The 12,955-nt window shown below is 37.6% G+C and overlaps 1 protein-coding gene across 1 annotated transcript in view; it reads right to left on the bottom strand.

Moving 5' to 3' along the window:
* The window catches only part of LOC139627768 (CUB and sushi domain-containing protein 1-like), a 400,363-nt gene that overhangs the window by 130,910 nt on the left and 256,498 nt on the right, over positions 1-12,955 (bottom strand). The window contains exons 13-17 of the mRNA XM_071488859.1: positions 11,587-11,769; positions 11,195-11,380; positions 6,202-6,342; positions 1,515-1,636; positions 1,274-1,346 (exon numbers count right to left, since the gene is read on the bottom strand). Of these exons, the coding sequence (XP_071344960.1) occupies positions 1,274-1,346; positions 1,515-1,636; positions 6,202-6,342; positions 11,195-11,380; positions 11,587-11,769 (705 nt within the window). The remainder of the gene's footprint in view (positions 1-1,273; positions 1,347-1,514; positions 1,637-6,201; positions 6,343-11,194; positions 11,381-11,586; positions 11,770-12,955) is intronic.

Raw genomic sequence — 12,955 nt, 5'->3', positions numbered from 1 at the left:
CTTCAAAAATTATGCTGTGCCAATCTTGTGCTACGGTAAACAATTTTGAGTTGCTCATGTTTGAAAAAGGCAAAAAATAATTATAGCATGATAATTTATAGGGGAAATCAAGTAAATTTATGTGTCAAATGATGCCAAAAAATAGCTCCTCATTTCCTTGCATCTCAGATGGCTACAGGCGGAAACGCTGGCACATCTTGACGCTAATTTATAGCAAACATTTAGAGTTCCAAAATCTCAATTATGGTCCATTAAAATGCAAGAATTACCTTTAGTTGAGTTTAGATTCCACATCAATAGAAAATTAAACACTTTATAACTTTATAATAGCTATTTTTGCATCTGTCTGGCAATTGCATTAAGTTGACATACAGATAACAGCTTTGAAAAAACCTTAGACCTGGTGTCCATGATCTGTATAATATCTGCTGCTCTTTCTACAATATATAATTTGCAATGGATTATCTTTCACACACTTACCACTTCCTCTGTTCTCAAGGAGCTGATACCTTCACCCTTTTGATTGTTCTCATAACTCTAGACTTTCAGCAAAAAAAAAACCAAACTTTTCTTTCTCTCACTTTCCTTTATCCACTGTATACTGCAGCAGTGTGCTGCAGTCATTCTGAGAAATAAGACATAATTATCCTTCACTGTCCAACGGGAGGGATAATGTTTTCCCATACTCCATATTTAATAAGGTGACAACCCCATTCAATTTGATTGTCTCAATCCCATTTATTAACAACAGGCAACATTTGATAATGTCATTTGGACAATACAATCAAGATGGAGGAGATAAAAAAAGAAATACAAATACTAACAGGCCATGCTTGCCATTTGCCTTCAAAAAGTGTTGAAATAATAGCACATTCACTGTCCTTTTATTATTACTTCCACATATTAGCTTATCTGCACACTATGGATACATCTCTGTATAATGAATGCGTCTCACTGAATGAGTTTCAGCAGAACTTCTGCCAGTCTCATTTAAAATTATTGTTCAGAGAGAAAGATGAATGCAAATAGCCCGAATAAGTGTGGGGAGGCTGGAGGCTAAAGCAATTACAAGAGGAAATTTATACAATTTTTAAGGTGCATACAGACGCTTAAGATGCACAGCAAAAGCCAACTTTACAGTTTTTTGTAACTTTACAGTCTGACAAGTGCAACATTTTCAATGATTCCTCATTGCTCATATATACAGTAAACAGTTTCTGTGTGTGTGTGTGTATGTGTGTGTGTGTGTGTGTGTGTATGTGTCTATATTCACCTTCACACCGAGGTACAGCTGCAGACCAAACGACATTTCCATCCTGGATGATGCAAGTGACCTGGTCTGATCCCTGAAAACATGATAATAACATATCATACAACAGTTTGTTCCTTATGTTACCGTACATGCTTCTACAAACCTTTACCACTATGAATAATAACAATTCTAAAACAATTTTTTACAATGGTAATAAACTGCAGAAACAGTAGTTTTAAATAATAAGGTGTCTGATTATTACCTGTGTCCTGATGAATCCTTGATCACAGCGGAAAGCCACAGAGCTGCCTAGCTGAAATTGGTCACCATACCTTTGGCCATTGACAGGAACTCCTGGGTCATGACATTCATTCTGGCCAAATGCTACAGAGACAACAGCGAGGGAAACATTACAATAGGAGCCCATTGACAAAGAACCAAATATACTATGAAACAAAGGCAAACTGCTGTAGAACTGAATGGGCAGAGAGAAAATGTGATAGAAAGGAAATGGATACATTGTACATAAAATCTATAATATGGATATTTAAATGATTAGAGTCTTTCAGAATACATGTGTGTATTTACTGATTTGAACAGTCTTCCCTGGTTTTTCAACTTATTTCAATTCTCAAAAATTGGTTTTATCAGAGGGGAAAAAAAAAAAAAAAATGCTGTATCACTGTCACTGAATGTGACATCTCCACTGATATGGAAATATGGGAATGGAATTATCGTGGATTCAACCCTGTCATGTTTAGCTTATATTATTCCCATTCCACAGATTAACCCAATCCCACCCAGAGCACAAACCCAGTGATTGGACATGTCTCAGGTTGATTAGCTACTGATGGAGAGGAAATGAGAGTGGGGAGAGAAAGAGAAGGATAGAGAAAAAAACGAGCAAGAGAGGAACTGGTAGATACATAAACATAGCAATACGCACATGTATTACATACACCGTCAGATGGATGGAGACACATTCGCATACATGAGCATCTGTTCAAATATACATGTGGAGCACACGCATACAAAAGCCACAGGAATTCATAGAAAATAACCATGCAACACATTCACAATCCTGATATAATGAGAAGCAGTGGAAAAGGTTGGGAGGAAGAGGTTTTTACATACATGTAGGAAAACTAAAAATGACAATACACAAAATATTCAAATTATATGTGTAAACTCAGAACAGGGGGATGAGAGACAAAAGCCAAGGTGATGCAGGTGACGCAGATATGATTCTGGCTAAGATATGCGAGCGTGTGCTGTGAGTGATTCAAAGAAAAAAAAGTGCGTGACAAGGTTGTGTCTGAATGAAAAAGCGAAACAACAGAGGAAACATGAGCCAGAGTGAAAGCCAGAGATCAACATGATGGATTGGAGAGAGGGGAAATAAGGAGAAAAAAGTACAGAATCATACGAGTGGGATAGAGAGGAAGAAAAGTAAAGAGATGACCTCTAACATTGACACAAACATTTTGTGTCAAAGAGCTTGATCCTAACCTGATTGCAGTGTGCAAAGTGTAGTTTTGTACTGTGACTTTTTTTCTAAAGGGGTGAAGTGACATTTTTCCCTTGTGTACACATTGTTCTCATCTTAGTTTCTCCCCATGGACCAAGTGAGTTTTGGGGATAATTTTGCACCAATCACTAAGTGCTCAGACCAGGTCAACAATGCGCTGTGTTGCGCTGAAGCAGAAATTTGTGTGGGGGATGGGCACAGGGGGGTCTGGAACCAAGCTGCAACTTTTGATGTTGAAAAATGAAGCCAACCTCAAATGGCCACTTGAGGCTGGGTCCAAAAGCAAGTCTATCCTTATAGACACCCAACTGTTTAAGTGCCCAATTTTACAGCACAAATAAACATGTTTACAACCTGGTGCAAAACACGGCTGTGGTCTCTGTACTGTAGCTACTTTCCCTCTACATGAAAAATGTTTTCTACAACTCAGCAGTTAAAATTTTATTAAAGCTTAAAGTTATGCATGATAAAAATTGCGGCACCAGTGAGTTGTTCCCCTCAATCTATCATTGTAAACTTAACTATATCATCTTTAAAATAATTTAATAATATGAAATGTTTTTAACTTGTTTTTTTTTTATAATTTTACATAAATATGTATATATAAAAAATACATAATTACAACAAACGTTGTGTTAAAATATTGAGTAAGTTTCTGGCAGGCTTCATAGCCTTCATTTGTCAACTATTACACACTGACAGCAAAACATTAGAGATCTGCTTCTCTGGGAAAACTAAATCTGATCAGTTTTAGTCCAGTTGATAGGTGCCTGCTTTCCTCTACTCCTGTAAATAACCTGCACGCTGTGTGTGTGTATCTGTCAGCCAGCCAGGTCAGTTAAAATGGCAGAGAAAGAACAAGAAAAACAGACACCAGATCATTTGTCAGTACTCCAAAATGGCAAGTGAGTAGAAAGACTACAGTAATATCAAAGGCAGTCAGTTTGAAAAAATCATTATAAGAAAGGAATGAGGTGTTTACGTCAAAGTGTTTCGTGATGGTGTCATTAGGCAGAATAAAGAACACAGCTGGGCTCACAGAGACAGGGACAGTCAGACAGAGGCAGAGTCCCAAGTCAGTTCATTTAAAACATTTGAACACGCTGGTACAACTCTTAAGTCATTTACATATCAGTTATGCAATATATACTGTGTAGTGTATAATGGACCCCCCCCCCAAAAAAAAAAAAAACAAAAAACTATTCATATAACAGTACTGGTTACATTTCCTAGCGTTGTGAAAGAAAACAAGTATTTGCTGTAGAAAGAAATCCATAATCATTTATGGATAGTAAATAATAGGAACCATCAGTTTCAGCAAAAACATTAAGCCTAACAGAGATTACGGTTTTGTTCCCTATTTGGCAGTCCCAACATCACTATTTGGGCACAGCCTTATTCATATGTAGCACAAATAATCACAGCTGTCATTACACTAAAGTAAATCTTTGGATGTGGCACCCTATACCCTACAGGATCAATTTACCTTGACTTTAAGTCATAAATTAAAAATGTATTATTTTCTGTAACCACTCTTTGGCTTCCAGTGCACTGCTCTTAGCACATAACTGCACTGTCTGGTGTGTCAAAGTTCATATTTGAGTTTCTAATATTATTCAGATAAATAGACACTGATATCCCCACAGCAACACCTATTGATATTCATATATGCATTAAAATGTTAATAGACCAGATTACTGAAACAGCACAAAGATGCCTGATCTTTTTTAAGTTTTGGTGTAGGATTTATGTGATCAGATATTCAAAGTACAAGCTCAAATATTTCACCATCAAAAACTGTTGATTGTAGTTAAACCTTTTTCTTTCTTTAAAAAAAGGGTATTTATCAACAGTACATTGTGCTTACAACTGCTGACAGTAAACTGCTGCTTACTATATCCAGGAAAAGGGGAGTATTTATAAATATGATTTTTGTATTTGCACATTACCTGTAGAAATGTTTGTGAGTGAAAAATACTCTAATGGCATATTTTTGTTACCAATGGTGTGTCAAACCTTTCATTTGTGTTTGGATAAGGGTGAAAAAAAATGTTTGTATTGGGATTAGAGATAGGACTTTATATTAAATAAACTGCAGTGCTGAGGAGGCAAAAAAACATTTAGTATTTTTCAATTGTCAAACGTCACCTCTCAAGGAGTCAGAGACAAGGTCATTTGGATGGTACTGTGTGAAATGGTGCACAACCGCATGGAAATCACAGAGAATTAATCAGAGTCAGTCATGCAGAACTAGTTCCGCTTAGAGCAGATAAATACACTGGCTGCAGTAGTCGGTCTCAAAGCTGACAATGGGACAAGCTTAACTGCTGTAGGTAAAGCATGAGTATGACATGAAAGGAGATGATCAGTTGAGAAGAACTCACGACAGATAACCATGTCAGCAGTTTGTATAGTTACTGTAAAAATCATTAAAGTGTTATGCACGTGACAAGTGCCAATTACCATATTTCTGTACCTAATATGTGTTTTGAATGGCCATTGAGGGTTATAATATATGGAGATAGTTATGCAGATAGGCCATGCCACTGTCTGTTACCCTTCAAAACATGCTGCTTCAAATTGTGGTTAGAAAGAAGAAGTAACAAGTTATTACAGTAGTAATAACACAGGAAGAGTGAAGATATAAGTGTTTCCCTGGTCAAGAAAAGGTAAGACCATCTCCCCCTGTTCAAAACAATATGTATACTGCTGCTGAATGTGGCAAGTGACACAAACAATAGACTTTGCTGTTTTCTCTTCGTGTGATTATACACTGGGGCAAACAAGCAAGGAGCCCTTTCTCTTCCATTCTCATGCTCATGTTTACTGCTGTCATTTTTAAATTGCTGAACAATTTTCTGCTATCAAAACTCCACTGAAGCTGCTCTGGAAATATTGCAAATATGATATTAAGTTGACTTTTGACAACGTCACAAATAGCAGTTTTTAAACCGTTTATGGTGCTTTTTTAGTTTGATTTAGTTGCATGTGATTCTACACTGTCAGGTATATTAAAAGGTGTTCAAGCAAATTCACCTGGATATAGACAAAAGTACAATAAAGTCAAATACAAACACTTCTGAAAGAAAATTATTGGAGCTTTTGTTGAATACACTGCTGGCAGTGTTAGACTGAGGTGAATGACATCACAGATTTATGATACTAACACGAGATGAATATAACATGGACTGCATGTAGTAGGACTAATGTATAAAACCTCCAACCAACACCACTTTGCATTGTGATGGTCATGATAAGAATGAATCTTTTGCAAATACTGTATTTTGACTAAAATCAGTGGCAATGATCAAGTTGTGGGTTTACACCTCAGCAACAATAATTGACAGACAGCCAGGCATACATACAGCCACAACACAGATAAACAGACAGCGAAAGAGATAAGCAGGTAGTTGGCACATACTGGTGTAGCTGATATTGAAGCCTTTTCCAGTATTGGAGTGATCAGACTGAAATTCCAGTCTCATGATGTGTCCATTCGAGGCGATCTGTGATGGAACATCCTTTCCTGAGAACGTTCCAAATGTCGTCGGCTCAGACAGACCTAAAATAGAACAGAGTTTAAACTAACTTTTAGAGACACTTTTTTAATGGTGTTTATCTGTGGTTAATAACATTAAGGCAAGGACACACTTGGAAAGTGAAGGACTCCTGTAAAAGAAAAAAAAAAAAACAACCCACCCCATGAGACCTCAAGAGATATATCAAATGTTATTGAGGCTAGAAAAGAAAAATTGACTTTGTAAGTCCTAATATGCTGTTGGTAACACTGCACCATTAGCTCATTACCTGCCTGTCTGTCAGTCATTTTGGATTAAAGAATTTAATGGAGTGAACAGAACTGATGCAATTCACTTCATTCAGTCCTCTAACACTGTCAGTGTCAAAATGGAGAGATAATCCATCACAAGTCCTGAATTCAAAATCTTATTTAGGAAAAGTAAACAAGTATTACCATCAAAATGTACCTAAGAATCAAAAGTAAACATGCTGAAGAATGGTTCCTTTCAGAGTGACAAATTATTGGGAACCAATGTTTCATGAAAATGTTGTAGCTGGTCCTGGTAGAGCCCAGTTTGACTTCTCCATTACACTGCTGGGACGTTTTAATGACAGCAGTGAGTTAAATTGTCTGAAACATCTCAAGTTTTGGTGACATTTTGCCATTCAAGGATAACTTGCTTCTCTACAGGTTTATAAATTTTTCTGGAACTACTGAGATTATGCTGAAATGCAAAGTCAGTGTGCGAAAACAAACGCTGTTTTTTTTCTTGGACAGATGGCATTCTGTAGATTTTTATCTGACAGTGTGATTTATCGAACTCATCTTATGCTGACTGTCTAATCTCTTTCTGCATAGCAACTAATAAATAATACTGATAAAAAAAGAAAGAACAAGTAGAATTAGACACTTTTCCAAGATGTGATGCACTTAAGTTTCCTTCCACATCTGTATAGTAGCAATGCACTAGCAATACCCCTAATACACTGAGAAGTACAACAGTTCTTATGTATGAATGGATATGCCCATTAACACAAGATAAAGACAAAAGACAAAATAGACAATCTGAGACAGGAAAAAAAACAGGCTCATGCTCAGTACAGCACTGGACCACCTTAAGCCATAATAACAGCTTCCACATGCCTTGGCAGTGATTCAACAAGGGACCTGCCAGATTCTGGTGTTCAAGCAAACCAGACAGACTTTAGTGCTTCACATAACTGACAGAAGTTGATGCTCTTTTCTACAGATGCTGCTTTTGAGTGACTCCCAGAAAGACCAATGTCCAGGGATTGTGGTGTCCAGGTCATTAATGTTATTTCACCTGAAAGTGTCTTGCACCATTAATTCCTGGACAATTCTGTCACGATGGCAGGGAGCACTGTATCACACAAAGTACCCATCATCCCCTTGAGAGTACATGATTGCAGTGAATGGTTGAACCTGGCTGCTATGTTCAGGTATGTTCTGGCATTAAGGCATTGCTCTATGGGCATTAAAGGACCCACTGTATACCGACTGAATGGCCCCAAAACCATTAGAGCTCCCCCACTGGCCTGTACAGCTGTAAGCATGCATCACCTCATTTCCATCTGAGACATTTATGTCACAGCATAGGGCCATTTACTGCAACAAATGGTTATACATTTTTGTTTGGCAGGATACACTGTGCTGCTGAGGGTGCTCCCCAGTGATCTAATCGGCAGCGACAGATTCAGTAGGGAGTAGAATAAAACCCTTAAGGGCTACAAAGAATGGAACCCAGCAGTCACATATCAGTGAGATATGGAATATACATAATACACAAGGAAAGAAATTCCACCCCCGAATATAGTAGTAAGACACTAGAACAGGAGGAGGCTGAGGTGGTTGATGGAGAAATCAATCGTCACAGCCAGTAACAGCAGTTTTAGCAGGTAGAAATAAACAGATTAACCAGCAGCAGCAGCGGCAGCAACAGCGCCATAATGATCAAGAACAAGTGTGAGAGCTTTTGGGATTATAAAGACCACTTTATAGTCTTGATTGAATGTGATTGGAAATTTGTTTGTGTGCGACTGGTGATTATAAATGTCAACTAATGCAGATAAGCAATTGGCATGCGCAACTTCAGTTCACTGCCAGAACTAACACAAAGCTTGTTGCTTTTGATTGCCCACCAGGAGTCTACCAGATTGATGTTTCAGCAGAAACTGTGATTCATCAGAAAACACCTGCAGTTTTGCATAGGCGGGCGAAGCAGGCCGATTATTCATTATGGCCTTTGCCGCCTGACATTTCCTGTGGTGATCCACTGAGCATTTTCCCACATAGCAAACGGTTTGATGTGGGGTCTTGCGTTCTATCCCCTGCATTGATTGCCTTTGAGAATACTAACCTCAAAAAATTCAAGCAGCTCTGTCTAAGTGACATTAAAACTCACCCTGTGGCACCTACAATCATGGCTTTTTCAAAGTCTGACACTGTACAGTCTATCAATCTTTCCAAGCTGCTCTTGCATGTAACTGTTGAAGCTATGTGACAACGTTAAGGTGAGACCTATCATATTCTATAAAGCCAGCTGATACTATAAACCTTAAAACAGTGATTAAGTATTGTATTAGTTATTTCTTAGCTATTTTAAGGGCATGTACAATACCACATCAGAGGCACCAGAATCATTTACACATCTTAAAATAGATGAAGATTATGGTATTGATAATTGCTTATGATTATGGTTCTGACACTGTTCAACATCATTCCTGTTTCACATCATTCCTGAGAGAGCAATGAGTGTGATCCATTGCAGTGTGTTTTAGATTCCATTGTTAGGTACATGCACTCTATTGAAAGTAATATTCAAAATCCTCTTATGAATCCAACTACAAAAGATGCAATGAAGAGCACTGTGAGCTGACAAGCCTGCGAGGGATAAAAAAAGGAGCTACAGAATTGCTTCAGTAATACCACACACAGTGTTTGAAATGGGGATTCTTTACCAACACTCCCACAGAAAGTTTTCTTTTTATTTCCTCCTTGACTTGGAGTTCTGTATCCAATGCACTTAGACTCAAATAAGCTACACAGTGACTGAGTTGCAAAGTACCAGTCTTTGTTCCTTAGCAACCCTAAAAGCTCTATTACGTATTTATTTTTACATTGATAGACAAGAGACAAGGAGTGGAAATGGAATCAATGCAACAACACCTGAAAGAGTGACAAGATCCTACGTTGTATTATCCAAGAGAAGAGACTTAGAGAAAAGCCTTTTGTGACAGTCTATCACTATGTTCTCTTATATTAGATGACAACAATGGCTTTCTGATTATGTTAACTATGTATATACACTATTCAAATGCACATCTTGAAGCTGCATTCGATTTTTAGGATGGATTTCATGCTGCTGTTTTCCAGCTCGGGAGATTTATGGGTCATTACTGTGGCTGCTTAGTTCACTTCTGTTTGCTATTTGTTTGTATTTCAATGTTCTATTATCCAGAAATGAAAACAAGACAGAGTCATGAGTGTCAAGGTCCCATAAAACCCTCAGTGAATGAGGAAGCCCTTGGGTTTCTCTCATGCAGAAAAAACTTTCATCTCACTGCATTGGTATGCAGATTTCTGTTTCTCCTGGAACAAAGCATCTCTTTTTTATGTGTGCATTTTTCATACTTGTAATAGCAGACATTGACTCATCATAATGGCTGTCTAATAGCAAAATTATTGATAGATTATGTCACACTCTTAAATATGTGAAATGAGGGCATAATATTAGACAATGCCAAGTAAACAACATATATTATATATAACATATATTATCAATGGTGGCAACCAGAGAAGCAACTCTTGAGAAGTGATCTGCCTCTTCAAATAACTCTCCAGGTGTATGTTCTTACTTTTTTATCCATAATTTACATTAAGGTACTATTGCAATGCTGAGTTGTTTTAGTTTTAAACTGATTTTCTCATCAGACTGTTGAGAAATGCAGTGCAGCCATTTATTTCAATTTGATTCATAAATATATTCTATGTGATTCTGAAAAGCACTGTTTCAAATTAGGCACTGTCATATTGTAGTTAACCTTAACCTTAACCTTAACTTTATTTATTTATTTATTTATTTATTTATTTATTTATATTGCATATTTAAAACAACCTCAGTTGATCAAAGTACTATACAGACAGTACATAAATAAATGTAACATAATAAATAAAAAGCAGCAAAAAATAATTTCTTACATTGCCTAACAGCAGTGGATTTCAATAAGACATGTTAGTTACAGAATAAGTTTGCTCTTCATTCCTGTGACAGCAGTGATTCAGCACCACGACTTGGAGTTTCTGAACCTGAAGGACTTTACACCAACTTTAATTTTAGTTTACCAGTCTAACAGCACTAATTGCCCTGCAAATTTCAAAACACTGCTTCAAAATAACATCCCTGAAGAGAGACAGGTTTACAGCTAGTCAATTAAACACATCATCTTTAATGACCAGCCAGTCAAACCAGGGCTTTACTTGATTTGGTTTAAATCAATAATCTTTATTACAATGGGGAACAGCGATCTAATTGCCCTGTGTTCTGTGTGAAGTGGAAAATTATAGAAGTGTTGAAATAATAAGAAAACATTACAACTATCCATCCATCCAGTTTCCCAGCCAGGCATTCATCAACCAAATCCAATCTACAATTTCACTGCACCTACTGATCTAGACTAATTTGACCACTTAAGAAAGAGTTGCGCCATCAAATTATTTTACTATTTCAGTTGTATACACATGCCCATCCATGGTTCAGCAATAAACAGTGCGCATACCCATATCCTGAGATCTACACTGACTTCTTAAAAAGTGTTTATACAAAAGTGTCATACCGAGTTAACAGAAATATGGTGAAATATTAAGATATAATTACCTTCATCTTTGACCACCAACCAGTCAAACTGTGGCTCCAGGTCAAAGTCAGAGAAGAGGAGATGAATGCGGCTTCCTGGTTCAGAGATAATCAACCACACACAGTTCAGGTTGTTCCCATACTCCTCTGGGTAGTTTGGGGATAATATAGTCCCTGATGGAGCCGTGAAGTTGAAGAAACATGAGACTACATAGAGGAAGAAACAAAGAAGGAAAGGCAGGAAGGAAAGAGGATAAGTTTATAGGTAACTGATTAAGAATACAAGCAGAAAGGAAGATTGATAGATGCAGATCTAAGTAAGAAAGAAAAAGATAGATTACACAAAATTAACATAAAAAAAAAACAGAATTAACAGAAAAAAACACAGTTAATGCAGAAAGAAATGTACTTACAGACACAACTGGGTTTATTTCCAGACCACTGGTTATTGTGCTGGCATGTGATGGTCCTTTCACCCACAAGTTCAAAGGCCGACTGGCAAAAGAAGGTCAACACGTCTCCATGCTGAAAGCTATCACCACTACGTCGACCAAATGCCGGCACCCCGGGATCACCACAGCCTCCCCGTTCTATCTCTGTAACACACACAGCGCAGAGGGTCATGTTTTTATGCAGATAATTGATATCAACATGTGATATGGTGACATTCAGCAAAGGGTCTGCAATAACATACGTGTATTGATTTTTAGATAGTCAGTGTGTCAAATCTGAACCTCCTGTATGTGGTATTTATAGCGATGTTTTCATGTCCATATTCATTCTCACATTAGCGTTTTTCCACTGTATCAACTTGCTTTTGGTATCAGGTACTTCTTTCACTGCAGAGCATGCCCCCTAAATACAGTGCCGTTATTGTAGTGACAATGCCTGAAGTTAACGTGATTTCATCTTCAATATGAAACACACATGAACAATGGAGGACGCTGAAGTGATACCAAACAGATCTACATCTGCACCTCCTAAACGGACCACAGTGTGGTTTGTAAAAATGGCCAGTTTGTTCAGAACACATGCACAATGATTATGCAGTGGCGACGATTCTCTCTGATCAATCAGTAGTCTACAGTGTTTTCGAATCCCCTTTTGGTATTGCCTCAACTTATTTGGGACCTTGGTGGAGGTGATCCCCAAAAAAGTAAAGAGTACCAGTTACTATGCACAACTTTTGACTGATGGAAAACCTAGAAAGGTGAGTTGAGTCAAACTGAGTTGAGCCTGTACCATGCGGAGGAAAAGGGCTATTATATTTGTAACACTAAGGTTAGTAATTTTGTATGTTTGTCACTACACTTCTCTACAAAATGTGGCCACTCAAAAACATAACCCATGTAGATACAATTATGGTTAGATTTATGGGTGCATTTGATTTGATGTGTCTGAATAAGTCTGCAACCTGCAAAAAGACCCTTCTCCTGCTGTCTGAACACAAAAGCTTTGGTCTCATGAGATTGTCCAGTCAGCTGGGGGCCAGTATGACCGAACGGGAGAAGTGAGGAGCCATGCTTAAAATTTATGTAATAACTACTTTCTACTTTCTTTGATAGAGAGCTGGCAGCAGCCCTCATTAGGCTGTCAACAAGCTGACAAATGGCAAGAACTTTCAAGTCTTAAAAGGAAGATTAGCAGCAATGTTAATAAGGCTGTGTGGAGCAGCAAAAACTGCGAACATGGCTGGTGTCTGTTATTTTACATTGCTGTATTAAGAAATGAAATACAACCTCTGAGAAATAAATTTTATTGTTTCCATGCTCACAGTTAATT

This window comes from Trachinotus anak, unplaced genomic scaffold, assembly GCF_046630095.1.
Source record: "Trachinotus anak isolate AG129_WGS33_773 ecotype Australia unplaced genomic scaffold, CSIRO_AGI_Tana_v1 ptg000011l, whole genome shotgun sequence".
Classification (NCBI taxonomy): domain Eukaryota; kingdom Metazoa; phylum Chordata; class Actinopteri; order Carangiformes; family Carangidae; genus Trachinotus; species Trachinotus anak.
Note: the sequence above shows the minus strand (reverse complement) of the source record. Positions and strands in the feature narration are given on the sequence as shown.